Source organism: Manihot esculenta, chromosome 16 (genome assembly GCF_001659605.2).
Source record: "Manihot esculenta cultivar AM560-2 chromosome 16, M.esculenta_v8, whole genome shotgun sequence".
In the NCBI taxonomy this organism is placed as follows: Eukaryota; Viridiplantae; Streptophyta; class Magnoliopsida; order Malpighiales; family Euphorbiaceae; genus Manihot; species Manihot esculenta.
This window is the reverse complement of record NC_035176.2, coordinates 32,688,575-32,714,214: the sequence shown is the minus strand read 5'-3', so window position 1 is coordinate 32,714,214 and position 25,640 is coordinate 32,688,575. Positions and strand designations below refer to the sequence as shown.

General features: G+C 32.2%; 3 protein-coding genes across 10 annotated transcripts; 1 reads left to right on the top strand and 2 right to left on the bottom strand.

Moving 5' to 3' along the window:
- Positions 1-842: 842 nt before the first annotated feature.
- LOC110603603 (hydroxyproline O-arabinosyltransferase 1) lies at positions 843-4,672 on the bottom strand. The gene is made up of 8 exons (XM_021741387.2): positions 4,084-4,672; positions 3,571-3,638; positions 3,277-3,478; positions 3,095-3,192; positions 2,929-2,998; positions 2,675-2,746; positions 2,405-2,518; positions 843-1,205 (listed from the first exon to the last, which is right to left on the bottom strand). The coding sequence occupies exons 1-8, from the start codon at positions 4,492-4,494 to the stop codon at positions 1,146-1,148; spliced, it is 1,095 nt and encodes a 364-aa protein (XP_021597079.1). The 5' UTR covers positions 4,495-4,672; the 3' UTR covers positions 843-1,145.
- Positions 4,673-5,062: 390 nt separating this feature from the next.
- LOC110603602 (ubiquitin-like domain-containing protein CIP73) lies at positions 5,063-12,481 on the bottom strand. Of its 7 annotated transcripts, none has more exons than XM_043951834.1 (16): positions 12,343-12,481; positions 11,235-11,374; positions 10,982-11,099; positions 10,429-10,512; positions 9,981-10,099; positions 9,805-9,867; positions 8,639-8,707; positions 7,933-8,002; positions 7,668-7,843; positions 7,069-7,233; positions 6,908-6,979; positions 6,707-6,797; positions 6,152-6,345; positions 5,783-6,037; positions 5,468-5,545; positions 5,063-5,372 (listed from the first exon to the last, which is right to left on the bottom strand). In XM_043951834.1, the coding sequence occupies exons 2-16, from the start codon at positions 11,334-11,336 to the stop codon at positions 5,364-5,366; spliced, it is 1,665 nt and encodes a 554-aa protein (XP_043807769.1). In that variant the 5' UTR covers positions 11,337-11,374; positions 12,343-12,481; the 3' UTR covers positions 5,063-5,363. The 7 variants fall into 7 exon arrangements, with proteins under 7 accessions (XP_043807769.1, XP_043807770.1, XP_043807771.1 ...); XM_043951835.1 differs by having other exon boundaries at positions 5,783-6,022; XM_043951836.1 differs by having other exon boundaries at positions 6,194-6,345.
- A 2,086-nt stretch (positions 12,482-14,567) lies between these two features.
- Positions 14,568-19,594, top strand: LOC110602897. 2 transcript variants are annotated; one of them, XM_021740482.2, is made up of 9 exons: positions 14,568-14,827; positions 16,042-16,238; positions 16,798-16,979; positions 17,074-17,358; positions 17,458-17,516; positions 17,598-17,634; positions 17,774-17,845; positions 18,560-18,884; positions 18,981-19,594. In XM_021740482.2, the coding sequence occupies exons 1-9, from the start codon at positions 14,620-14,622 to the stop codon at positions 19,362-19,364; spliced, it is 1,749 nt and encodes a 582-aa protein (XP_021596174.1). In that variant the 5' UTR covers positions 14,568-14,619; the 3' UTR covers positions 19,365-19,594. The 2 variants fall into 2 exon arrangements, with proteins under 2 accessions (XP_021596174.1, XP_021596175.1); XM_021740483.2 differs by lacking the exon at positions 14,568-14,827 and adding an exon at positions 15,379-15,744.
- The last annotated feature ends 6,046 nt before the right edge of the window (positions 19,595-25,640 follow it).

The following is a 25,640-nucleotide window of genomic DNA, read 5'->3' as shown; positions in this document are numbered from 1 at the left end:
AATAAAAAATGCCCTTTAGTATATATTTTTTATCTAAAATATTATAGCCTTTGATTTTTTCATTAAATTTTCAGTCTAGTTCTTAATTTAAATTTACTAGAATATTGATTTTGCTATTGAAATATTTATTCACTATCAACTACATTTAACAGTTAAACTAAAGTGGAAACGAATCAGCATCAAAACCATAAAAAATAATAAAAATATTCCTTTTGGTTTGGAAAATTGTATCACACCACTATCAGATCAGATGCTTATGAAGTTATTCCGGATGAAGCACATATGCTATGCCACTCGAGTCTTCCAATGAAGATATGGATTAACATTGAATCATTGCCATTGGTATATATTCTAACCCCTTCAGGAGATTTTACTCTTCTATTTAGTAGAAGCTTATTCTTTTACATACATATATATATATAACTCGTCGAGGAAATGGCAAAAAACATAGCCTTTCATATGATTAGCTATTGAGCAAGCTAATACAATATAATAAATTAAACATGAACTCTTAATTTTTTTATAAGTATTTTAAATGTATTATTACTGGCTTAAAACACCATGATTATTCAACAGACAAACAATCAAACAAACAACCAACAACAAAAATTGACAGTCTGGCTTAGTCCAATAGTAACTACATCAAAATTGAACTAAGAGATCCGAGCTCAATTCTCCCAATCCCCCTACCCAACTCCTTAAAAAAAAAAAAATTTAAATAGAAATAAGATTAGAGATTTTATTACAAGCTAATAAGTTTCCTAGTCAATCGAATTTGTTTATTTATATGAGTGTTACTTGAAAGACAAGTACATCCTGACTATACTTGAATACGGGTTTGATTTAAATCAAAATCAACAATAAACTATTGCTTGTAAAATTAAACCACAAAGTAGAGTTGTAAATCTTGTTCTTCTCGTGTATATGCTACAGAATAGTTTTCTTGCAAAAACAACTATGTATTTCTTGTAAACACAAATACAGGTGGCATAGTTCTATTACTTACTGGGGCTTGCGTGTAATCCAAACTGATAAAAGCATACATTTAGATTGTAAAAATGTTGAGCAAATGTCGCACCTTCATGCATACACAGTGCACAAGTAAATACAAAGTGATGCCTTGAAATCACCCACCCAAAATTCTTCTATGATCCCCAATTAGGAATGTTTGCTGTGGCTTCATTCACCATTTTCACCAAAGTCACCTGCCAAGGTAATATTTACTTGTAAAGCTCAATTGAGCAAACACCACAATTTCACATTCTCTCTTTCTTGTTTTCTTAAACTTAAAAGCAATGACAAGAAACTTCAAACCGGCACCAAAGCAAAATCATTATACCTTCTAGCGGTCTTTAGATCACAGATCAAGGGAAGTGTTCTACTTTTAACAATCAAAGCAAGCACTCGTGTTCGCCGTGAATATGCAACAATGGAACATGTTTGGTCCACTAAGCCTTAACGAGTAAATTGGAGTAGGAGTGTGCAGTATTCAATTCAAATAAAAAAAATCAACCAAACCAAATTAATTTAAAAATTCAATTCGATTTGGTTTTTATTTTCAAAAATTTATGTTATTTTGGTTCAGTTCAATTTTGGTCAGAAAAAATCGGTAAAACCGAACTGATTAGTGAGCAATAATTTATTATTTTTTTATAATATAGAGAAATTAAACTATAACTAAAGTTGAAATACTTCAATTTAATTTTAGAATATTAAAAATAAGGAGTAAAAAATAAAAAGGCCATTACAAAGTCCAACCGACCAAACCGAATCGAATCAAACTAGTTCAATTTAAATCAGTTTATGTCCAAATCAGTTCAGTTCGGCTTTCACAAATACTAGAACCTCGATTTTCAGTTTATTCGGTGACCGAATGCTCATCTTGGAGGCTGGAGGGGTCATGCCTAAACCACATGCAAGGCTTTCTTCCCACCAAAAATTCCATCTTTAAAGCTGCTATCACATTGAGCCTGTTTTTTTTTCCTACCATTAAAATGGAACTAACTACTGCAATCGAGAATGCTTCTAAGGATTACATGTCTAAGTCTTGTTGTTACATTCAACATAATGGAAAAGGACTAGTTTCATATATTGTCCAAAGCCTAGTCAGAATTTGTGCCACTTAATTAGCATGCCTAAAAGTTAGTTTACACATACTGCTTTTTTAATCCACCACTAATAGCAAAGCCCTGATGAGAATTGAATTTGACTTTGTATGGAAATGCTCTCAGATAGCAGACCTATATGCCAATTGCACACATTGTTTCATAGTAAACAGTAGCAAAATCCAGCATTGTGGGAATTGAAAGGATCTAAATGTGAAAAACTTAAAAAAAAAAAAAAAGAAAAAAGCATGGGCCTTATTTAAAACATATGATGTATCATCAAGGAGGATGAAACATACCACACTTTCTGGAACACCAGGTGGAGGCAATGAAAGGTTCCTAGGGGGTGCAACACTGTCAAAGGATCTTTTGTCAAACCTCCATTCTCCAATCTTTCCATAGGTTAGTTTACCCTGAATAAGACCAGGAAAAGCCAAAACTATCGGTCAACCTAGAAAAAGGCAAACAAATGTGATACAATAAATCCAAAGATTGGAAGCAATTTGCTTCTATTTTTTCCTTTACCAGGAAAATAGACTCTAACAACTCCATCATTTTACTGACAATACCTTCATATCATAGTCACATCCATAAGTGTAATGAATTATGAACTTCTTGCCAATTTCTGTATCCCAAGGAGGCTGAAAATTAAAAGGCAGGGAAAACTACCGGTTAAGATGATATAAAATTTTGAATTCTAGCAAAACAATAGCATCACTATGTTAAGTTGCAAAATAAAAAATTCAGCATGAATTTCAAGGAAATATCCTATGTTCTGCCAGACTTAAAGTAGAGCAACCACAGGAGTTGGTCTAATTAAAACCTGAATCATGAAGTCCTTATATAATATGTTGCTAACACCATGAAGAGCAGATGCAACAGCATAAGCATACCTATATTAAAGAAAGAAAGTGAAAGGGGAAAAAAAAAGGTTAATAACCCGCCATATGGTCAACAAAGTTAAAAAAAGTTAATTGCAAATATCTCACATTTCAAGCACCCAACCGAAAGCTTTATCCGTTTCAGGATCCTTCTTCATTGCCAAGGAAACATTCATCCAAGTGGGGGCAATCTTCTTAAGAGGTTCCTAACAGTTTTTAACAGAAAGCAATATAAGGCTAAGAACCAGAAGGCAAATACACCATTGTTAAGGGTATATTAAAACACAGACCTTCCCAATGATGACAGGAGAATTTCCTATAGGATCAATGCTTGTTATAGGTCCCTTGTCCTCAGGGAAGTACTTTCGGAGGACTGGTTCATACTTCTTAGGCTCAATATAAAAGAAAGGAAATGCAGCTCCCAGACCATCTTTAGATAAGTTTGGTATTGGCTTAACAATTATATGATCCGGTTCTGCCATTAATATGTAACTGGGTACATGGTAAGAATAGCATATGTAAGTCAAATCTACTAAAACACAGATTGCACCATCACAGAAGCTTAAAAGTTTAGTGCTTCGTACTCTTCTTTTATGTCTGCTTGTTGAAGCCATTGCACAAATGCCCAGGGTCTGTTCAGGACTATATAACCCTGTCATCAGGAGATAGTAGTAGATCGTTTATAGTTAACAGCAAAAACCCCTGCCTCATTAAGCATTTAAAAAAAGATCTCGCACTTGCGTCTCCAAAACTGCCGAAATTTATATTTGCAAAATCCAGTTACCAACCAAATAGGGTTTTTCCCATCCTAATTCAATCGAGAAATTTTCCATAATTAAATTCTTATACAACCCCTTTTTCAACATTTTATTAACAAATTACATATACGATTCAATTTGTTATAGAGGTAAGAATGCCAGACAATTTGAGCTTGGAAAACACTTTAAAATATCTTCCCAGCAAATTTCATCCCTCAACTCGCAAACCTAATCAAAACTTCCACAACAACCATCAAACTCTCAATTTAGGTAAGAAACACTGATGTTAACCGTCCAAAGCACGTATAGAGAAAGAGAAAGAAACCCGGAGATGAATACCTGATCCATGCCAGACGGAAGAGGCTGGGCTATGAAGGTCGGGATCTCATCCATGAATTTATCTGGTTTTCCAGAGTGCAAGATCCTGGTGAAGCCACCCATCTCAGAATTAGGTCCATCCTTGAACTTCTTGAACCAGTAGTACATTACCCTACACTGCCACGTGTTATACACTGAATCGGAGGCTGTGACAGCGGCGTGAAACAGCCTCTTCTTGGCAGAACCGTATCGCCTGGACCTCTCCAGCGGCATCTTGATTATGGGGTCAACAGAAAGAAACGACGAAGATGTAGTAGATGGACCTGGAAGGTCTTGCTTGAGAGGTGCATTGGCAGAGATGAGAATATTGTATGTAATCAGAGCTACCGATAAGGTTACTAGGACGGCGAAGAAGAGATTTCCCCAACCCATTTTTCTGATCAAACTGTCTCTGAAGCACTTTGTTTGTCCCTACATAACACACACTCTTCAACTGTTTACAGGAGCAGAAATGAAAAAATCGGCGAAGGAAGATGGCGGCTTCGTAAAAGTCGTCGCGGAGTGGTTGAATAAAAGGTAGCTGAGCTGGTAGATTCCTGTTTGGATATATGTACATAGACAGGATCTCTTCCTTCCGAATGACCTGTCGTTTGAGTTCGTCATAGCTATTAAAATATGTGCAATGTACTTAATACGACATGTCGTTGGCATACCCTGCATAACAACGGTTGATTCCCATTCCTCCGCCCAACTTCACTTAGATCACTTGTCAACTCCAACTCTAGGCTGATTTCACTTCTCAGACAGCCTTAGAAGAATTTCAAAATTTCGCAAAGTCTACAACTTTTCAATCCTTGGGTGTTTAGAGGAAGAAAAACCACCCAGCTCCTCATCCCATGAAGGGAAGTTTCTAAAAAGTTGGATTCTAGCGAAGTTAAAAGATCTCCAGCAGAACAAAATTGGTCATTTTTTGTCCATACAAAAAATAAAATTTCATCCAGACCACAGAATTACTTAATCAATAAGAAGCAAATCAATATAATGTGGTTACAAGACAATCTAAGAGTGGTGTCAAGCTTCAATCACCACCTATACTACAAAGAAAAGAAAAGGAAATAAAAATTGTTAAGATGCAAAATTTTTTTACAAATGGGCATATGCTTTTATCAATCTTCAAAGTAAATGAAACAAGTGAAACAACGAAACTATGTTCCTCTAATTTTTTGTGTCCTAATTTGATACGGCTGTTAAGAGTTTGTGCACGCCGGTGTTCCTTTCTTATGCAGGACTCCCATGACAAATCAATCCCTCTGCATTCACAGATTTATTTAAAAAAAGAAAATCAATTATGAAAAACAGTAATACCCTTCAAAAATTATATCCAACAAAAGAAAGCATTACCCACCTTTTGACGCTTACTTGGACCATCAAATGAAGTGTCACCTCGTGGCCTGGAGGAACTCCCAACATCTGAGTCTGAAGCCTGCACTTTGTAATACCATGGTTACTTCAAATGCAAGATGCCAGCAGTGGATGATAAAAAACGTCAAAGATTTTAACTTAGTTGTAGAAGAACAGTTGTCTATATTCTAGTAGAAAGCATACGTAATTCAATCCTTAGCTTTCCCCCTACGCTCCCATATCCATGTCGCAGAAAAAAGAAATCATATGATATTAGGATTAAAGAAAAACTGAGAATTGAGGAATAAAGCATGCTTACCTGTGTCGAAGCTTCTGTATTAGGAGCATCTCTCCCTGAAGATGCAACTTCTGATCCCAATGCTACATTTTGAGTTATAAAGGGCATCATTTGACGAAGCACATTAGAGAAGAAAGCTCCTTCGCTACCCACTGTTGGTGTTGCCTCTTGTGAGTTGGCAGCAGCCTCATGTGTGGTAGAAATTGTGGCGAGCGTCTGAAAGTCACCATTACCACTAGCATTGCTTGGCACACAAGGGTTCTGGTCACTAGACAACTGAGAATTACTTGTGTTATCCAGAATTTCAGAATTAACATTTTGAGCTCCATCTAAGACTGGATGGAATAAGCCCATTGAACTATGAGATGAATCAGAAAATGTTTGCCTAACTGAAGCAGGAATTGCAGTGACCACAGTCCTAATAGGCATTACCCGCACTTCAGACACCCTGATGGAAGGAGGATTTCCCAACGATGCAGCAGTTGCTTGAGAAACAGAATCTGCGACACCAGAAACTGCTGGGTTGGTTTCTCTGGTGGATGGCTGTAGAATGTTTGAATCCCTTTCATTGGGCATAAATGAACCTACAGTGTTTGCATACGCGAACTTAGATCACTTAATGGATAAAATTACATAAAGTGAAGAGGGTGATAAAGATGGGCACACATGTGTACACAGAAAAGCATAATGCCAAAGATCACACACACACAAAAAAAAAAGCAGCATGGTCTTTATCTTGACACCAAGATGAGATTGGCATCTCATTAGAAAAGACTGAACACAACAATAAACTCACATATCACAGAACAATAGAAGTACCAACTGCCAAGGTGAAACTTTAAATACAAACAGGCACTTTTATTACAACAGACTGAATTGAGTTGATGACATCCCATCATATTGTTCAAAGCTAGTTAAGCTAAAAGGTTCAGAATGGATGGTCACCTGTTCGTATCCTTACGTTGATATTCCTTGTAACTTCAGCAGTTCCAACAGGGGTTGTCCCAAGACTTGTTCCAGATTGGAAGGGGAATGGCTGTTCATGGTTTGTTTGGGGAAAATCAATTAAAATAGAAACAAAACTGGAACTGATTAGAGATCGTCTGAATGCATAAAAAAATAACCAAAAAAGTTTGAGGATATTACCTGAACCATCATAGGATTTGGGCCAAAAGTTGATATAAATACAGGAGGTCCAGCATTCACCATAGCATCAGCCTGAAAAGGAACAAGTCAGCCCATTATTAATGTTTAAGAAGATATCTCAACAACACTCCTCCAGCACGATAACAGAACAATTAACAAACCGGTGTTTGGCCCACTCGTAATGTCATTGTTGTACGACCAAGTTCGAGTATCAAGGCACCCAAATTCTGCAAAAGAGCTCCATATCTAAGACAGTTTGTCTGAAAACTCATCCGAACTGTTGGATCTGTAACATTTGCTTGACCCTCTAGTTGTTGTGCAAGATGCTGCGAGTAAAATAGAGGCCATTCAATGTGTTAACACATAATTCACATTTTGGCACACGTTAATGGTACAACTTTTAACTCATCTACAGCTTTCCCCGTGCTCCCCAGTCCCCACATCATTCCTTGCTTTTAGAAGCAAGATCCAGATATTCTATTTTCATTTTCTAGGACTTCAGGAACTACATTGCACTTCATCTAGAGGAAGGTACGAGTCTTAGAAAGATTTTAACCAGGTCAGGTCAGCTGCAGCTCAATAATCAACCACTTAAGCTAAGTTCATGTATTGACCAAAATCCAAATAATGCTGGACCCTTTACTGTCAAACCTTAAGCTACAAATGAATCCCATTTGGATATGTGAAATGGGTATCACTTAGCTTACTTAAATCAGACAGTTCTATAAATGAGGAAACTCTCTGAAACAGAAGCACATACAGATAGGCAATCAGCAACTTGTTCTATCAATAATTGCCTGGTTGACAACAGCACTTCTGCCAAGGATGCTGGCCTAGAAAGCCCTCTTTGTCCAGCTGTTGAAGGGAGGGCAGAGTCAGCGGTTTGTAGATTGATCCCATGAGTTGCAGCAATGTGGGAATTGTTTCTACTGCCCCCTAAAAACAATTTAAAATTTCAAGAACATGAGTGCCAGAAATTTTTGTGTGCAATATTGAGAAGGAATATATAATATAAGTTGACTAACCACTAGTCCCAAATTCATCTCTCAACTGACTAAGATACTGGGACAATGTTGCCAAAGAATCAGGAACCACCTGCAGAAATAAAAAGTTATGTTATATTCTTCAATAGTGCAAAAGTATTTCATGCGCCAAAGAAAAATGTGCTCCTACCCAACTAAACCACAATAGAACCACCTACGCAAAAGGAAGTATTTTCTGTGCATAACAAAATATATTCCCACCCAACTAAACAACAATCAGAAGTAGTTGATGCAGTCTACACAAGTCCTTAGCCAAACCATTTCATTTAAGAAAAATCTTGTAAGATTCAATTTTCGTACTCATTTTTTTAATCATTCTAGTGCGTGTCATCTATCTACCTCTTCTATACTTGTACTACTATAATTTCACTCACACACTGGTACATTGCACATAGGAAAACATTTAAACAACTCCTTGCCAAATAATTAATTGAGTTAACCACCTCATGCCAACAGATATGGTTAATTTCTCAGTCCTCTTATAGTCATATCTTCTTTCTTCAAAATTCATACATCTATCTTAGCCTTGTCAATAAAAATGCACTTGTTTTATGGGAATACTGATTTTTCACTGCCTAAACTATAATGGTCTAATTTTGGATTCAACCCTAACTCAAATCCAACATAACTGGTCCATGCTTGCATATGAAAGAAGCAGCTGTACAGAGAAAACAGAGTTGAAACATACAGGTGGCTGCAGAGTTGCTTGGTGCTGTTGTTGTCCGCTAAAATCTCCCAATCCACTATTAGAGGGCTCCTGCCAAACAACATCTAGCAGTAAAAATGTATGGACACTCAACTTGAAGTCCTCAAATAGCATGTGGAGGCTTTAAGGATTATGAGCTCAAGGAATGATATCATGTCATCAGCTCTAATATATACACACATTAACTCTAAACACATATCAAGTAGACACTCAATTTCATGTCCTCTAAGAAGCATTTTGAGTTTTGAGGATGATGTCTTATCATTGGTCTCAATAGATAATGGCAACAAAAACACACGCGCACAGACAGACAGGGAGAGAGAGATGATCACTTCATAACTCAACATGAGTTAAAATGATCAACAGATCATCAATTTTCCAAGCTGATTCTAAACTGCAATGAATGATTTCAAAAATCTTGAACTTGCAGGAAATGATACATGTTTTTTGTTAAATTTGGGTCAGGCCTAACTCACCCCAAAAGCTAGCTCAAGGGGGAGGATTGCCTATGGCTCATATAAGGGGCACATTGCCCCTTTCCACAACCGATGTGGGATTCAATACACCCTCTCACGCCCAGATTTTTTAACTGGTGCGTGGCACATTTATGGGGCGCCCAACATCGGATAGGGAGGCTCTGATACCATATTAAATTTGGGCCAGGCCTAACTCACTCCAAAAAACTAGCTCAAGGGGGAGGATTGCCTATGGCTCATATAAGGGGCACATTGCCCCTTTCCACAACAGATGTGGTATTCAACACACCCCTCATGCCCATAATTTTTACTGTCCCCATCCAATGTTGGGCGCCCCATAAATGTGCCACGCACCAATTAAAAAACCTGAGCGTGAAGGGGTGAGTTGAATCCCACATCGGTTGTGGAAAGGGGCAATGTGCCCCTTACATGGGTCATAGGCAATCCTCCTCCTCAAGCTAGCTTTTGGGGTGAGTTAGGCCTGACCCAAATTTAATATTTTTCACCAAAAAAAAAAAAAAAGAAAAGAAAAGAAAAGGCATTTGCATATTAAAATTGTAGTTAAATGAAAACTGTATGCCACAGAACTTGCACTACTACAATGGCTCAACAGCAAAGTCATCCAGCCATTATAGAATAGTCACTTTGTTCAGTATAGTATCAGTTATTTACCCAAGGAGTAACCACTTGGCTGCCACTTCCAACACCAATAGAATTGAGAAAGGCTGAGAGAATCTGTTTGCAAAAATAAGAAAGTCAAGACAAAAGCACAAGACTCATATCGACATGTTCTTCAACTTATATGCATGGAACTAAAGGCTAATTAAATGTGTAACTACAACAGTCACCTGATTAAATGCTGGAAATGCCCCATCTCCATTTTCAGAAATATTGAAGGCTCCAACTAATACACTTGGCTCTCCTCCAATACCTTGACTGTGGAAAGCATTTGAGAGATGATCGGTTTCTGCAAATGACACCATTTACTTTAATTTTTCCTGTAAAATGATGATCAGCCTCGTATGCATAAAAAAGAATAATTAAATCAATTTATCAACGGTGTAATAAATGATAAATATGAGAGCAATCAATAATTTTCTTATGTTTGCTTAATCTATTTCGCTATTTTCTGCATGGATGACATATATTTCTCACAAATCACAAACATGTAAATAAAATCTAATATGTGTACATGCATATTTCAACAAAATTTCATGTGAGATGATCAATGGTTTAATCTATATAACTGAGGTTGAAATCTCCATAATTAATAGGCATCCTTAAAGAACAACCAACCTGGATCGATATTTGGTAAGCTATCTGATGATGGGGGAATTGGTTGTCTAACAACCAAATGCAATGTGTGACCATCTTCCACATCTAAACCAAATGTAGCAAGAAACTTTTCCAAACAGACAAAGCAATATGTAGATAAAATATTAGCATGCAGAACATAAAGTTATTTTTCAGAGATCAAACCTTCTATTTGCTATACACAACTTCAAGCATTACTTGAATTATCTATAAGAAAAGAAAAATATATGGGCTAAATACTTTTGAGAATAAAACTTCCAACATTCGTTTCATAGAAAGATCAAAATTCAAAAGACATGCAAGGGCTGTGATGATAGAGTGAAAAATTATGGCCACAAAAGGCAGTTTGATGGACACATTTAAGGAAATCCATTGGTAGCAGGAAAAATTACAAGAACACAGAGGAATTAAAGAGTAAATTGTTTCAAATGTGCACATGAAAATATTCTTACTTGACCAATTAACAATCAGCCATAGCAGAGAGGAATAAGCTTAAAACAGAAAATATGGAAATTAACAAACATAAAAAGGATGCGGTATGCTGAGAGGAGCTGATCGTCCTTCAAAACTCTTCCACGGCATATGAGGCGTTGTTGTTCAGACAACACACCAGTAACAGTAGCAATTCGTTCCTTAAGCTCAGGTACTGGGACCTGCACAACAAAGAGAGCCTTAGAATAAAAAGCAAATGCACAACATATTTACACACATTCCTAAGATAGTATACAGGTACAGCAAGCAAGCACATAAGATGAACAAATCACAGAGAAAAAGCAGACAATACTTACACATTTATCCACACGCAGAGTATATGTTTGTGAATCTAAAGTTTTTATCTTTATCTCAACAGTTGCCTCAGAGTAATTAGTCCTCTGATTCCCAGAAGCCATAACTTGATCACCACCACAATCTCCCTTTTCTTCAAAACCTGAACAATAACCGATAATAACCTCAACACAACTATTAATATAAGTGAACAAAATTGAATTTCTATAGCTTAAAAAGAAATGCCCTCAAACTTCAAACACAAGAAGTAAATGTGTAATGATGAGAAGAAGGATAAAAGAGTTACATGTAATTAATTCAAAATGCATTTCCAAACCAAGAATATATAATGGCGAGAATAAATAAAATCCGTCTCCCCAGTTGCACCCGTCTCTACTTCTCGAGAAGTAATCCATACACTCAGAAAGTCAGGTAATATATGATTACATGTAGTTGTTGTATTTGATAAGCAGAGAAAAGTAAAATACAATAAAATCAGAATTTTAAAAGAGCGACCTTTATCCATTTACCAAGTAAAAAAATATAGCACCTAATACAGAAACAAACCAGGAAAATTTTAAATATAAAATGAAATCTCGAGTCCATTCCCTCCCCCCCCCCCCCTCCCAGTATTCTCAACAGCAGATCAGTCATTAAGCATACAGCCTTGCTAAAACAGTTTTGCGCAGGGTTCTTACTGTAGCGTAGGAATAAGAAATGAAATAAAACCCGTTAAACTCAAATGAATAAACATTCGCAAACTGAGAAAATATCTTTCAAATTCAACTCCATTAATTCTAATGCATGCACCTACGGTACAAGTTCACAAAAAAGAAAGACTTCCAAATACAATTGCATTTGTCAGTGGCTAAATTCGACAAATACTCATAGAATTAGTCCTAGCATTGAATAACAAGAAATCGATTAGCCCATCAATTACTAGGGTTCAATGAGTCATAAATGACAAATATAAGACTAAAAAACAAAATTGCTTCAACAAAAAAAAAAAGAAAGAAAGAAAGAAAAGTGCCTATGCCAGAAATGAAATGATAAATAGACACCGATTATATATGACCGATTTGATGAGGAGGAAGAGAAAGAGAGGGTAGAGCATCGGACTGAGGTATTTACCTGAAAAGGCCTGAAGTAGAAATGGATTGTGGTGATGGAGAATTTTGCGAGCGAGGGGTTTAAGGAAAATTCTGTATAAAAAATGGTAAGCTGCCTGCTGATTTGTCTCTGTTGTGTCAGTCAGTCTGTAGATGCTATTTAAACGTTTCAGTCGTGTTCTGTTTGACCGTTGGATGAGATTACTTTCTCTCTACTTTCTTCAAACCGTTGGATGAAATTCACACTTCAAATATCGTAGTTTATAAACTTCCAAAACGCCGCCATGCCGTTCATAGATATACTCAAAGTTCTCCTAATTGTTTTTTAATTTTTATTATCCTTATTATTAAAGATTAATTAGAAATAAAATTCTAATACTATTATCTTAAAATCATTGAAAAAACTATAATTTAAATTAAAATGAGATTTTTTAAAAAATAAAATATTTATATCATTTAGGCAAATTCAATTGGAGAAAAAAAAAAAGCAATTGCTTTGATTTTAATATGTTTCATCTTTTTTGTATACTTTATTAACTTTTAATAATTTATTAGATGTATTAAAAAATGTTGTATTTAACAAAAAAATATTTTTATTTTTTAGTAAATATTTTATTATAAAACCCTAAATTTATAATAATTAAATTATTGAAGTTACATTAGTATAAATTTTTAGAATATAATGTTGATATTTAGGGTGAGTAGTATTTGATTTAAACTGATAAAATTGATCGAATTAAATTAATTTAAAATTTTGATTTAATTTAATTTTTTATTTTAAAAATTTTAAATTATTTTAATTCGATTTGATTTTAATTAAAAAAAATTAAAAAAAATTAAATTAAATCGATTAGTGATAATAATATATTATTTTTAATAATATGGAGATTAAATAATATTAAAGTTAAAATATTTTAATTAAATTTTAAAATATTAAAAATAAATTATAAAAATAAAAAATTTATTAAAATTTAAATTAAATTGATGGATTCAATTTAATTTAACTTTTAATTAAAATTAATTTATTCAATTTAATTTAAAATCGAATCCACCCAATACTAAGTAAATAATTTTATCTTAATTAAGTTAAATAGATAAACAACTTAAATGGGCCTTGATGTTTTTCTTATGGGGCTTTTATATTTAAATAGAGATGTACAACTGTTGTTCAACATTTTAGGTACTAAGCTTTCTCATTCCTCCAGCTGCAGGAGAAGCCCACAAATGTATCCTATTATATGAAAACGTTTTTTAAACATATTAATTAGAAAATATAAAAAATAACAATTAAATAGCTTTTTAAATATAGCTTCTTAACTGTATTTCTTACTTTCTAGTTGTCTTTAAAATAATATTTACTAAAAAAATGAAAATACATATATAAAAAGAAAAAGAAAAAGAATGTTTTTTTTTCTCCCAATTTGCAGCTCCATGCCCAAGAAAAAATCATATAATTTATCTAACATCAATTGTCGTTGGCCGTCTCACTGTTTTCTGGGCCGAGCCAAAGTTTATGAGAATAAATCAGGTTCAAAATTCAGAATGATTTTAGATAGGTCTATCCGTCAGCTTCAATTTAGACCATCAAATGCTCAGCGGACCGGATCGCATTTGAACCAGATATAATGGTAAATAAATCGATTCAGTCCTTCCATAACCTTTTTCTGCATGTGCACTGAAAAAAATTAAATGACCTGTCTGACATAAATATAAAAACTGACACTTCTGCACATATGAATCTAGACGGGTGTCAGACGTCACTAACAAACAAGGAAAATGACATAAAAGAGAGAAACTTTTTTTGATCAAGTTTACTTAATTATTATAAACCCTATTTTTTCTATATCTCAAATCCCGTTGAATGTATTACAAATTACATTTAAAATTGTTAACATTAACATAAATTTATCCCTATTTAGATAATTTTTTAAATAGAAAGGAAAAATAATAAGTGTAAAACGGATAACATTTCTATTTGTTTTTTTCCCTTCTTTCTCAAATAAGACAAAAGTCACTCTCTCTCTCCATACTTTTCCCAATTTATTTTTCATTACTTTTCATTTATAACCAGAGAGTTCAGTGTGTATGCCTGACTAAACGGTGATGGAATGGCCGACACACTACACTACTATTTTACAGTGACTTTATTTGACTTTTGAGACTAATCATCCCCTTTCTTTTACACATTCAATAAGAATCACTGCAATTTTATAATCGTCAATGTCGATTAGTGGGATCAAAAAAAAAAATTTATACATTCTGAGTGTATAAAATACTTAGCTAAATTAAAAGGCGGGAAATGGAATCATTGACCGAAAGCCAAGAAAATAGCCGGAAATTATGGGAAACAGGAAAACTCCATTGGTTTGATTTCCAGTATGAAGAAAAACGAAGCATACAACAGTGGTTTGTTTCATCGGGGAGCGCGCTCTTTTTTTCGGGGGCCTATCCAGTTGTTTTCCACTTTGCTGCAGACTTCCATTTCAGCCGACCCCATGGGCTTCGATGTAAGAGTTTTCGCAGCAAATATAAGAGAAGAGAATCATTCTATACACTTTCATAATTTCCCCACAATCATTTCGCCTCTGTCCTTTGCTTTCTTTCAATTTCAGGGTTTCTTTTTTCCCCACATAGTATCAGTACTTAAATTAATAAACTACAGTCAGCAGCAGTTTAGATTGAATCAATTTCATTTCATTGATTAAGATGAATCAAATCGTATTTATGTCTCTGTCTGTCTAACTTTTTTGTCAATAATTGTTTATGCTCACACAATGCTTGATATAATGTTTAATGCAAGATCTGACAAAAAAATTGGGAATGCAACGTGATTTGGGTGGAAAAGATGAACTTGCTACCTCTGTTTTGAAATTGTACCCAGTTGAAATTTGCACCACATAATCAGATGTGAGTACAATTTTGACATGCTTGTGCAAAAGTTTAAGTGGGAGAGACTTTATTGTAGATAATTAAGAGGAAATTACGTTATTTTGTATGCATTTATGTGAAATTTATTTTATATATTTTATAGTGTTTCATGTATTTATGAGTGTAAAGATTAAGAACAGTGTCTACTGTTTAGGGTGAAATGAATTTATGGTTTGCACTTTGCAGGCCACTGGTAAAAATGTCCAACGGTCCTCTTTTTCTTTGTTCTTTCACTTGCTACATACAGTTATCGTACAAGTCTCTTTCCCTTCTCTCTCTCTCTCTCTCTCTCTCTCCCTCGAAACTAAAGAAAACTCAGTGAAGAAACAAACATAGCTCGCTTTCTTTTTTTACATTATCTGTGTTATGATGCTCTGTTACAGGTTGCTCTCACTTCCTCTTCTTCTCACCTTTCTTTTCTTTTCTTCTTCAACATTCCTTCCCTTCTCTCATGGTGCTACTCATTTCTACTCCTTCCATGCTCTACCCCCTGCAGGTAATCACCCCCCCCCCTTTTCCCTGTTGATTTTAATGCTCGCTTAACCTGTGTTTGGTTTCCAAGAAAATGTAAGGGAAAAAGAAAGTCCTTTTTTCCGTAAAGGAATTACATTTCCAGTGTCTACATTTTCTTTCGTGGGTCCGCACTCCAATGTACCTGCTGGAACTTGTTGCCTTAATATAGATGCTAGTTTTATGTTTCTTGAAATGCTAAACAACGCAAATGGTTGGTGTTTTACAAGGAAATTGCATAGCATATGATTGTTCACTTTCTTGTTGATCTTCCAACCAACAGGTAGGGAAAATGAGGCAAAATATGAACTGCAGTTCTCATGGGGAACTAGGAGGTCTTTTGTGGAGGCACCTCTTAGTGAACCCGTTGAAAGCTCAACACTTGTGTTAGCTCCAAGGAGGACTTACAGAAAGGACCCTTTAGATGGGTTCAAAAGGTACACTGGAGGATGGAATATCAGTAGTCGCCATTACTGGGCTGTAAGTTCATCAATCCCATAAAAAAACTATACTTTTTCTCTTTTGGGTACTACATTTTGTAATAGATTATGATAAATGTATAGTGTTTCTGCCTTAAATTTCCACTCAGCATTTAGGATCTCACACATAGATGGAAAGCAAGTTGATCAATAATGTGGTTATGATGATGCTTTAGAAATTAGGAAGTGAAGGTCGCATTAGTTAGTAGACTTAGTTAAAGTGGTTAAGCTCAAAGATCATCTCTCTCGCTCGCTCGCTCGTTCATGGAAATAGTAAATTTGTTTTTTTCCAAAAGTTCAGATTAGTTTAGGCCTTACATCATAGTTAAGTACATGTTAGTTATGAATTTCAGATTAAGACGTCTTTTATCACTATCCAAATGTTTGTTATTATGTGCTGCCCAGTAATGGCTAGAAGAAGAAAGAGGTCATCTTTTTTGGTTATACGATGCAAGTTAATCCGAATATAATCATCATAAACTGACTAGTTATTTACAGAAAAATGAATGATAAATCTTCATGAATTTTCTTGGTAACTCCTGAATTCTGTTTGAATGCAGTCTGTAGGATTTACTGCAATTCCACTGTTTGCCATAGCCTCAGTCTGGTTCCTGGGCTTTGGGCTGTGCTTACTTCTTCTCTGCATCTGTTATTTCTGCTGTGGAAAGAAGTCTTATGGCTACTCTCGAATAGCTTATGCTCTCTCTCTTATTTTCCTCATTCTCTTCAGCCTTGGTGCTATGTAAATAGTCTCTCTCTCTCTCTCTCTCTCTCTCTCCTCCACGAACACTTTCATGTCCACAAAGGAATACTAATGTCTAATTCTGTTGTTACAGCATTGGATGTGTGATTTTATATACTGGCCAAGGAAGTTTTCACAGAAGTACAACTGAAACTTTGGAGTATGTGATGAATCAGGCAGATACTACCGTTCAGAAACTAAAGGATGTGTCAAACTTTCTTGCTTCAGCCAAGCTAACTGCAGTTGATAAAGTGTTTTTACCTTCCAATGTCCAAACTGATATCGATCAGATTGAAATCAGAATTAATTCTTCCACTAGCATCCTTTCTGATCGAACAGTGGAGAATTCGGGTGACATACGTGATCTCTTGGATTCTGTGTAAGTTTGGGATACTAAGACTTAGTCCATGTGCTTCAGTAGTTAAATGCTTTGCAAAGATACTTCAGTCATAAGATGAACGTGTTAGTATTCATGCAGGAGACTGGCACTCATTGTCGTTGCTGCTATTATGCTTCTCTTGACATTTCTTGGATTCTGTAAGCCCCTTTCGATTTGCTTGATGAACTTTCGTTTGTGTGTAGCACTCGTTTATTAATGTTTGAATTTTTGTTCTTCAGTATTTTCAATTTTCGGCATCCAACTGCTAGTTTACATGTAAGTTAGATAAGTGATTTTCAGACTTCAATCTTTGTGATCTCTAGTTTACAATTCTCATTTTTCTGCATTTGATTGTTATTATTTATTCTTTTTTTTTTTCTTCTAAATGCATTGTTTTTCCGATAAATTATTACAGCTTAGTCATTGTTGGATGGATACTTGTTGCTGGAACATTTATATTATGTGGTACATTCCTTCTTCTCCATAAGTAAGTCTTCTGCTGCATAATTATTCATAATAATCCAGATTTATATGTCTTGTTCTTTTGCAAGACTACTGCCTAAGAATGTCAATGTCTTGTGATTCTACTGAGCTAAAACTCTTTCCAAGTTCTTTGTGGAATTGATTTTACTTCGAAAAACTGCAGTTTAAAAACTTTGTTTTGTTACTTTGTGTGCTTATCAGTAAAACATGCATATTAATATTTCATACCCTCTACTAATATATTTAAGAACATAATTTTAACAACAATGGCAAATATTTTTATTCTACATGAGATAATTTAAAATACTTGAATAGTTGAATTCATCTCTTTGTTTACAGTCACCTCCACCAAATTAAAGCAATTGCTTTATTGGCCAGTTTCCTGTTCCTGTTGATGTCAGATACTCAAGGCTGCAATTTCCTTATAAACAAATGGAATGTTACTTAGGCTAACGTCATGATTCTGTAAATAGTAGCCATTACGAATTATGAGAAAAAGGAAAGTTTGAAGTTGGAAATTGTCGTATTGCATTGATTCATCTTTTAAGAGGATCTCCCCTTGATATACTATGATTATTTTCGCCATTTTCTTCTTCTGCCCTTCTCCTCTGTGTTTAGTAAATAATGCTAGTTTAACTTAGTTTGTCTATTTTGTTATTGTTTATAATTTTATTACTGAACTTCTCTAAATTGTTCTTTCTTCTGTTCTCCGTCCCAGTGTGGCCGGCGACACTTGTGTTGCAATGAATCATTGGGTACAAAATCCCACTGCTCATACAGCATTAGATGACATACTGCCCTGTGTGGATAGTGCAACTGCCCAAGATACCTTACTACGAAGCAAAGAAATCACTCTCCAATACGTTGATTTGATTAATTCAGTTATCACCAATGTCTCTAATATTAATTTCTCCCCCAACTTTCCATCAATGTACTTTAATCAATCTGGTCCATTGGTGCCAATCCTCTGCAACCCATTTTACCATGACTTCACAGATCGACCTTGCAGCCCTGGTGAAGTAAACCTGAACAATGCAACACAGGTAATCTTTTGAGCCCATTTCAATAGTATTGAGTTTGAGCCGAGCTCTTACCTCCAATGGAAGAGATGTTTAACATTGTTGGTTCATCTTCTACAGGCATGGCAGAGCTATGTCTGTCAAGTTTCATCAACTGGTATATGCATCACAACAGGACGTTTGACCCCCACCATATATGATCAAATGAATGCTGCAGTGAATTTATGCAATGGACTGGAGAATTATGGACCTTTCTTGATTGATTTAGAAGACTGCACATTTGTAAGGGAAACATTCAGCGAAATATATAGGAATCACTGTCCTAAACTGCAGAGATACAGCAGATGGATCTACGTTGGACTGGTGATGGTCTCTACTGCAGTTATGCTCTCAATTATCTTCTGGGTTATATATGGGAGAGAAAGGCGTCATCGTCTATACACAAAGCAACTCCAAGCTGAATCAACCCAGGGACATGAAGAAGACAAGCAGTCCCAATCCTAAGAGAAAACTCAATGCCTCATCAGCCGGCCTGAGTTGGAGACTTTCTTCACGTTAGGCTTGGTTTGCGTTTCTGAATTTGTAAATCTTAGTTTTCCCTGTATGTAACGATGATTCTAGCTTTCCAAGAGGAGTGAAGGTAAAGACATATTTTTTTATTAAACTTATGCCTTTGTTTGGTTGGTTGGGATCAAGTTAACTAATGAATTTCAAATTCTCATGAAATTGATATATTCGACTTTTGTACTGGTATTTTCTCGAAGTTAAAGAAGCTACTTCACTTTCAGGGATGTAACTTAATGAAGTGGAACTAGCCACGGGCCGGAGCTGCGCTTCATCTGACTTCAGAATTCAAATTGGTTTGATTCGAAGCTGTTCTATTTCAAAAAGAATTTCAGTTTAAAATTGATACGATTTGAAATAGTTATGAATTAAAATAATTAATTTTAATTTGATTCGGTTTTGCTTCGATTAGAGTATAATTTAAAAAGTTTTACACTTTATATATTCATTTTTAAAATTTTAATTTATAATATATTATTTATTTAGTTTCTATAATAAAAAATAAATTAAATTAATCAATAATTAACTATATATATTTTTTGGAATTGGATGATTTTTTATTGTGAACTACGAATTAGAACTGCTAATTCTGGTCCTAATTCAATGGAAAAGGCGTATAACCAATCCACTACAGGTCCTAATTCTTTATTATTTCATTTTGATTTAATAGGATTCAAGACTCTTCGATTCAAATATGGTTCTATTTTCCATTTTTGGACAATTTTTTCATTAAAAAATCAGTCATACTTAAAATTATTATTTAAGTTTTAAAATTGGTTATTACTGTATATTATATTATATACAAATTTCTATTTCCAAAAACATAAAAATATTATCATAAACATATAATTTAATATGTACTTTATTTACTTATTGATTTTATAATATTTAATTATAGAGTATATAATATTAAAAAATTTATAATTTAATCCTTAGATATTACCATTATTAACAAGTCAATTCTTACATTTTCAGAAATATGTTAAAATATTCTTATCTTTCATCTCAGCCAACAAAATAATCATTTCGTCTATTTTTATCGTTAAAAATAAAGTTAAAATATCAAATTACCCTTTTTTTTTCCTCCTCCTCATTCTTCTTATTCTTCTTCTTGATCGATTCTTCCTTCTAGTCTTCTTCTTCTTTTTTGCTTCTTCTTTTTTTTTATTTTTTTTTATTCTTCTTTTTTAAAGAGGAAAAGAAGGTGATTCTTCTCTTATTTTTTTATCATTATCTTCTTTTTCTTTTTTCTTTTTATTTTTTTTTTCTCCTTCATCATTATTATTTCTTTTTAAGGGGGATGAGAGACTATTTCGTTGACAAAAATAAACGATAATAATATTTTAATCTATATGAGAAAAATATAAATACGTTTTAATAGATTTTTGAAAATATAAGAACTGATTTGTTAATAATAGTAATATTTAATAATTAAATAGAAAATTTTATTTGAGAGTAAAATTAAACCTTAAAATTTTTTCTCTCACCCTTTATTTATTTTTAATAGAAAAGATAATGGAAATATTATTTCGTTAACGGAAATAAAATATAAAAATATTTTAATAAATTTATAAAAATATAAAGACTTACTTATTCATAATGACAATATTTAAAAATTAAATAATAAATTTTTTAATAATAAATAATTATATATAAATATATATAATATAATAACTAACTTATATTTAAAAATAATAAAGTGATTTAATATATTATAAATAAATTTATAATGAGAAATAAATGAATAAAAGATAATAATATTTTATAAATTGTTTATATATATTTTATAAATTGTTTATATATATATATATATATATATTTCTGGATATAATTTTTTTTATCTGTTTTTAGACACAAAAATCGTATATATACTTAGTTGATATTAATAATAATATTAGTCATATCTATAACTAATTCTAAATTGGAATTAGTGTCAAAATCAAATAAAAGTCATAATATTTATAAAATTAATAACATTGTTAAGCCATGTTTTAAATTTAATTAAAATAAAAATAATTACGCGCCCAAAAAGGATCACATTCATAAATCGGGGACGCTGGCCTTTGATGGAATCAGGGGACGGACTTCCAATCTTCCAGATGTGTTGAACCAAATCTTGTTGACTTTTTCTAACCACAAAAATGAAGGTAATATAGTTGACTAAATCAATTATTAATTTTCTTAATATTCCTTTAAAAAAATAAATCCACTTGCTTTTTTTTATTATTTATTTAAAATATTCAATATTTATTAAAATTTCAAGTAAACTCCAAGTGATTCCTCTTTTGACTGTTTTTTTAACTTACGATTATACTTCTCTTTCATAACGTAATTTTATAAATAAATTTAATGAAATTATTATTGTTTTATGTTAATTTAATTAGTGAGATCACTTAATATATATATATATATAAATATTTTAATAATTAAAAATATATATATATTAATATATATATGAATATATAATAGTAAGCACGTATCAATAAATTTAAGAAATTTTAGATTTTATTTTTTTAATTTTTAATTTTTAATTTTATTTAAAAATTAATTTATTAAGAAAATAATTTTAAAGTTATTAATTAAATAAATTAATATTTTTTAATATATTTTTTAAAATGAATTAATTAATTTTTCAATAAAAATTAAATTATAATTTTTTAAAATAAAAATTGAATTTATTGTTCATTGGTGAGTTAGATGGACGAATTTTGACCCCATGCCATCTATTATGTTTAATTGGGGGAGGGGGTGGGGTCCATTTGATAGGCTACCTATGTGACTAAATTTAATAAGTTTGGGCCCACAGCTTTAGGCCATACAGGCTTTCATATCTTTCAAGAATATCAAGCACTCGAGAAATTGCTAACGTGCCCATCCATTCATCATTTCTTTGTTATTCAAATTGGAAACACACATCTCCCACTTCATTAATTCCAAGTAAATATTTTTTCTTTTTTTTTTTTTTAAATTAGAACATCCTAAGCGTTTTTTCTTTTCAACAAATTATAACGTGTTAAGCTATGTTAGATTACTCATAACATATAAACTCAAATTACGAGATAAAATAGTAATCTTGATAAAATAACATACGTAAAACAGATTCTGTAATTTTTTTTATGATTTGCAATTTATTTTATTATAAAATATTACGATTACATTAATAATTATTTATCGTATTAAAGGAATACAGTTTTGGTCATATTTAATGAAAAGTGAGTTTACCCTAGTGAAGATGCAATTGGGAGCTTTAGAAAAAGTCCCAAATGTGATGAGAATAACTTGATCTATAAGCATATTGGAATTGCCATATAGAAAATCTTCCAAGAAAAGGTAAGATGGGAATACACTTTTCCTACATTAGCTTTAATTTGGTTTGGTGGCCAAAATGATGGGTCCCATTGAGTTAAGTGTTGCAATCTTTTTTTTTTTTAATTAATATTTTGTTAGCTGAATCCAAATCAAAATCACTTCAATTTTACCAAAACAATCCAACCACATTGATAATCCATGTTTCCCTCTTAACCAACCACTCTTTATTCTCCCAACTGCTACCCATGTCCATGTGAGTGTCGCACTCCCTCTTCCCCAACTCACTTACAATTTTTCCTTTATCCTGCATATCACCCAATTCATGACATTAACTCCTCACTAATAATAAGATTTTTATAATAAGATATTTATTTAGCGAATAAAGAAATATATTGAGGTAAAATAACTATATTGAGCGAATAAAGAAAATAATAATGCTTAGAATCAAATTGCTACCTAATTTCCTTTTGTTTTATCTTTTTTTTTTTAAAGTTCGGTATTAATTTCTTAAAACACAAGTTTAAAATGATATTGTAATTAGTCTTAATTAATTAAAATCATTTTCAATTATTATATATATAAAAGAAAAACCTGCTATAGGTGCCATTAAAGAATTATGGTCAGCATCATTATCACAGCTGTCATGCTCCTAATCTACCTTGAATTCTCCACAGTTTATGCCTCAATTATGGATCAGTTCATTTTTCAATACAAAAAAAAATTGATTAATTTTTCTATAAATTTCAATTTATTAGTTTTTCAAAATAAAACTGAAATATTTTAACCCCTTAATGATGAGTTTTATTATTCTTTTAAATTATATTATAAATAGAGGCACATTCAATATAAATTTAATTAATTTTTATATAAAAATAAATAAAATTATAAAATACTCGGAACAGGAAGTATTATTGGAGTTCGTAGTTTTAAAAACTAATGTTTAAATTTGAGGAGACAGGTAATCCAATAGGCCTATACAAAGTTACAAGCTGCTGCCTGTTAGGGCTTATCACACACCCTTAGTCTGGTTTCATTGGAATTTACCATATTACCCCTCAGCTTATCACCTTAGCTTGTTAGGGTTTATCACACACCCTTAGCCTCTTAGGTTTTTTTTTTTTAAATTGATTGAAAATCAAACAAGACAATTATTTGAGAAATTTTATTTAAGGTACTGTGGCTGACCAAATACTATTCCATAATCAAAATTTAACAGAATAGTTGAAAAAAAAAAAAACAAAAGACAGAGAGAGGAAATCTGGTCCGTTGACTTAATGGCAAAACCAGTGTGCTATGGCCTGTGTGATTGAACATTTGAATCAGTCTAACCCCTCAGCCGGCAAACTCATTTTATTTGCGGCACCTTAGCTTCATTAAAACGATTTTGTACTCAATATTAATTTGTCAAATTGCCTTTTATAATTATTTTCTTTTATTAATCCGTTGATTATTGTTGAATTTATTTTTGCATAAATAAAATATTTTTGTAGGATCTCAAACTCAACTAAAAAATCATATCAAATTTAAATAAAAAATAAATAAATTTAATTTAATTTTAATATTTTTAATTGAAAAAAAAAATAAACTGAAACTTAAATTATTAATATTTAATAATGATGACGATGATATTAGGTACTGTTCTGAATACGACATAGCATTGCGTTTCATTTTAATTATAAAAAACGTGAAATCACTTTTATGATTTATTAATTATAAGCCTATTTATATTATATAACATATTTATTTCTTTTTATTTTGAAAAAAAAAATGTAAACGTATATCTTATAATAATTAAAATATACATCTTTATGATATTTCTTATATTAATATATAATTTTTTTTTGAAGTCATTAATATATAATTTTAAAACTCAAATAACAGTTCATACAGTTAATACGTGATTTGAATTTTAATTATGGACTTGCAATGTCCTTCACGCTCATTAGAAAAAAAAAAAAAAAGCTTTGATATTAACACACTGTTTGTTTTACATATAATATTTTTTAAAAAAACTATAAATATTTTTTAATATTTTGAAATATTTAAAAAAATTAGTTAATAAAAAATCAATTATTTAAAAAAATATTTTGTGCAATTTAATAATCTCATTAATACTGCACTCCAAGACTTAGCCTGGTGGAAAGTGTATCATGTAGCCTTGAAAGGTCTAAGGTTCAACTCTCCCAACCCCTATTTCAAAAAAAAAATAATCTCATTAATACTATTATATATAAATTTATTAATCTATTTATTTTTTAAAATTTAAAACAATAAAAAATAAATTACATTGTTGGATATTTTTTTATAATAAATAGAAATTATTTTCCGAACTCACACCAAAATTACATTCACGTTTTTTGGGCAAAGGATGAATGTTGCAGGTTGTGCCAATTCGATGGTCAAATGAAAATTTTGATTCGGACTTAAAGGTCTCAAGCTAGTTTCAACCAAGTGTATACTTGGAGTAATGAAGTATATACTTCTTATTATTAAAAGAAATTTACAAAACTAGTATAAAGTATTTTTAATGCGTCAATGTTTGAAAAATAATCATTTAAAGCATTTTTAAAAAAATTTCCTCAATACCCTATTCTATGTATATATAGACGTATTCTATTTAAAAAATATTTTTTATATAAAATACTTTTTAATAAGACAATTTATTTAATTTTTCTCAGAATAACTTAATTTTTTAACTATATCGATTAAATTTTTTAAAAATTTTAAACGTGAAAAATATTTTTTATAAAATAATTAAAATTTAAAATACAAAAATAATATTTTTATTCCTTATTTAAAACCAAGAATTCACAATTTTATAAAAATTGTGTTGAATTCTTTTAATATACATTGATTATATTTACTTAAGTCATATGTTGTTTTAATCATATATGATTTATAGATTTA

Coding starts and splice junctions, on each gene's coding strand:
- LOC110603603 (XM_021741387.2), bottom strand. CDS start 4,494: ATGGGTTGGGGAAATCTCTTCTTCGCCGTCCTAGTAACCTTATCGGTA. Junction 3,639..4,083: donor TTCCGTCTGGCATGGATCAG/GTATTCATCTCC, acceptor TCCTGATGACAG/GGTTATATAGTCCTGAACAG. Junction 2,747..2,928: donor ATAAGGACTTCATGATTCAG/GTTTTAATTAGA, acceptor TTTAATTTTCAG/CCTCCTTGGGATACAGAAAT.
- LOC110603602 (XM_021741386.2), bottom strand. CDS start 11,336: ATGGCTTCTGGGAATCAGAGGACTAATTACTCTGAGGCAACTGTTGAG. Junction 7,234..7,667: donor AAGTTGCTGATTGCCTATCT/GTATGTGCTTCT, acceptor TTTTACTCGCAG/CATCTTGCACAACAACTAGA. Junction 5,546..5,782: donor ATACAGAAGCTTCGACACAG/GTAAGCATGCTT, acceptor TACAAAGTGCAG/GCTTCAGACTCAGATGTTGG.
- LOC110602897 (XM_021740482.2), top strand. CDS start 14,620: ATGGAATCATTGACCGAAAGCCAAGAAAATAGCCGGAAATTATGGGAA. Junction 16,239..16,797: donor GTAGTCGCCATTACTGGGCT/GTAAGTTCATCA, acceptor GTTTGAATGCAG/TCTGTAGGATTTACTGCAAT. Junction 18,885..18,980: donor ACCTGAACAATGCAACACAG/GTAATCTTTTGA, acceptor CATCTTCTACAG/GCATGGCAGAGCTATGTCTG.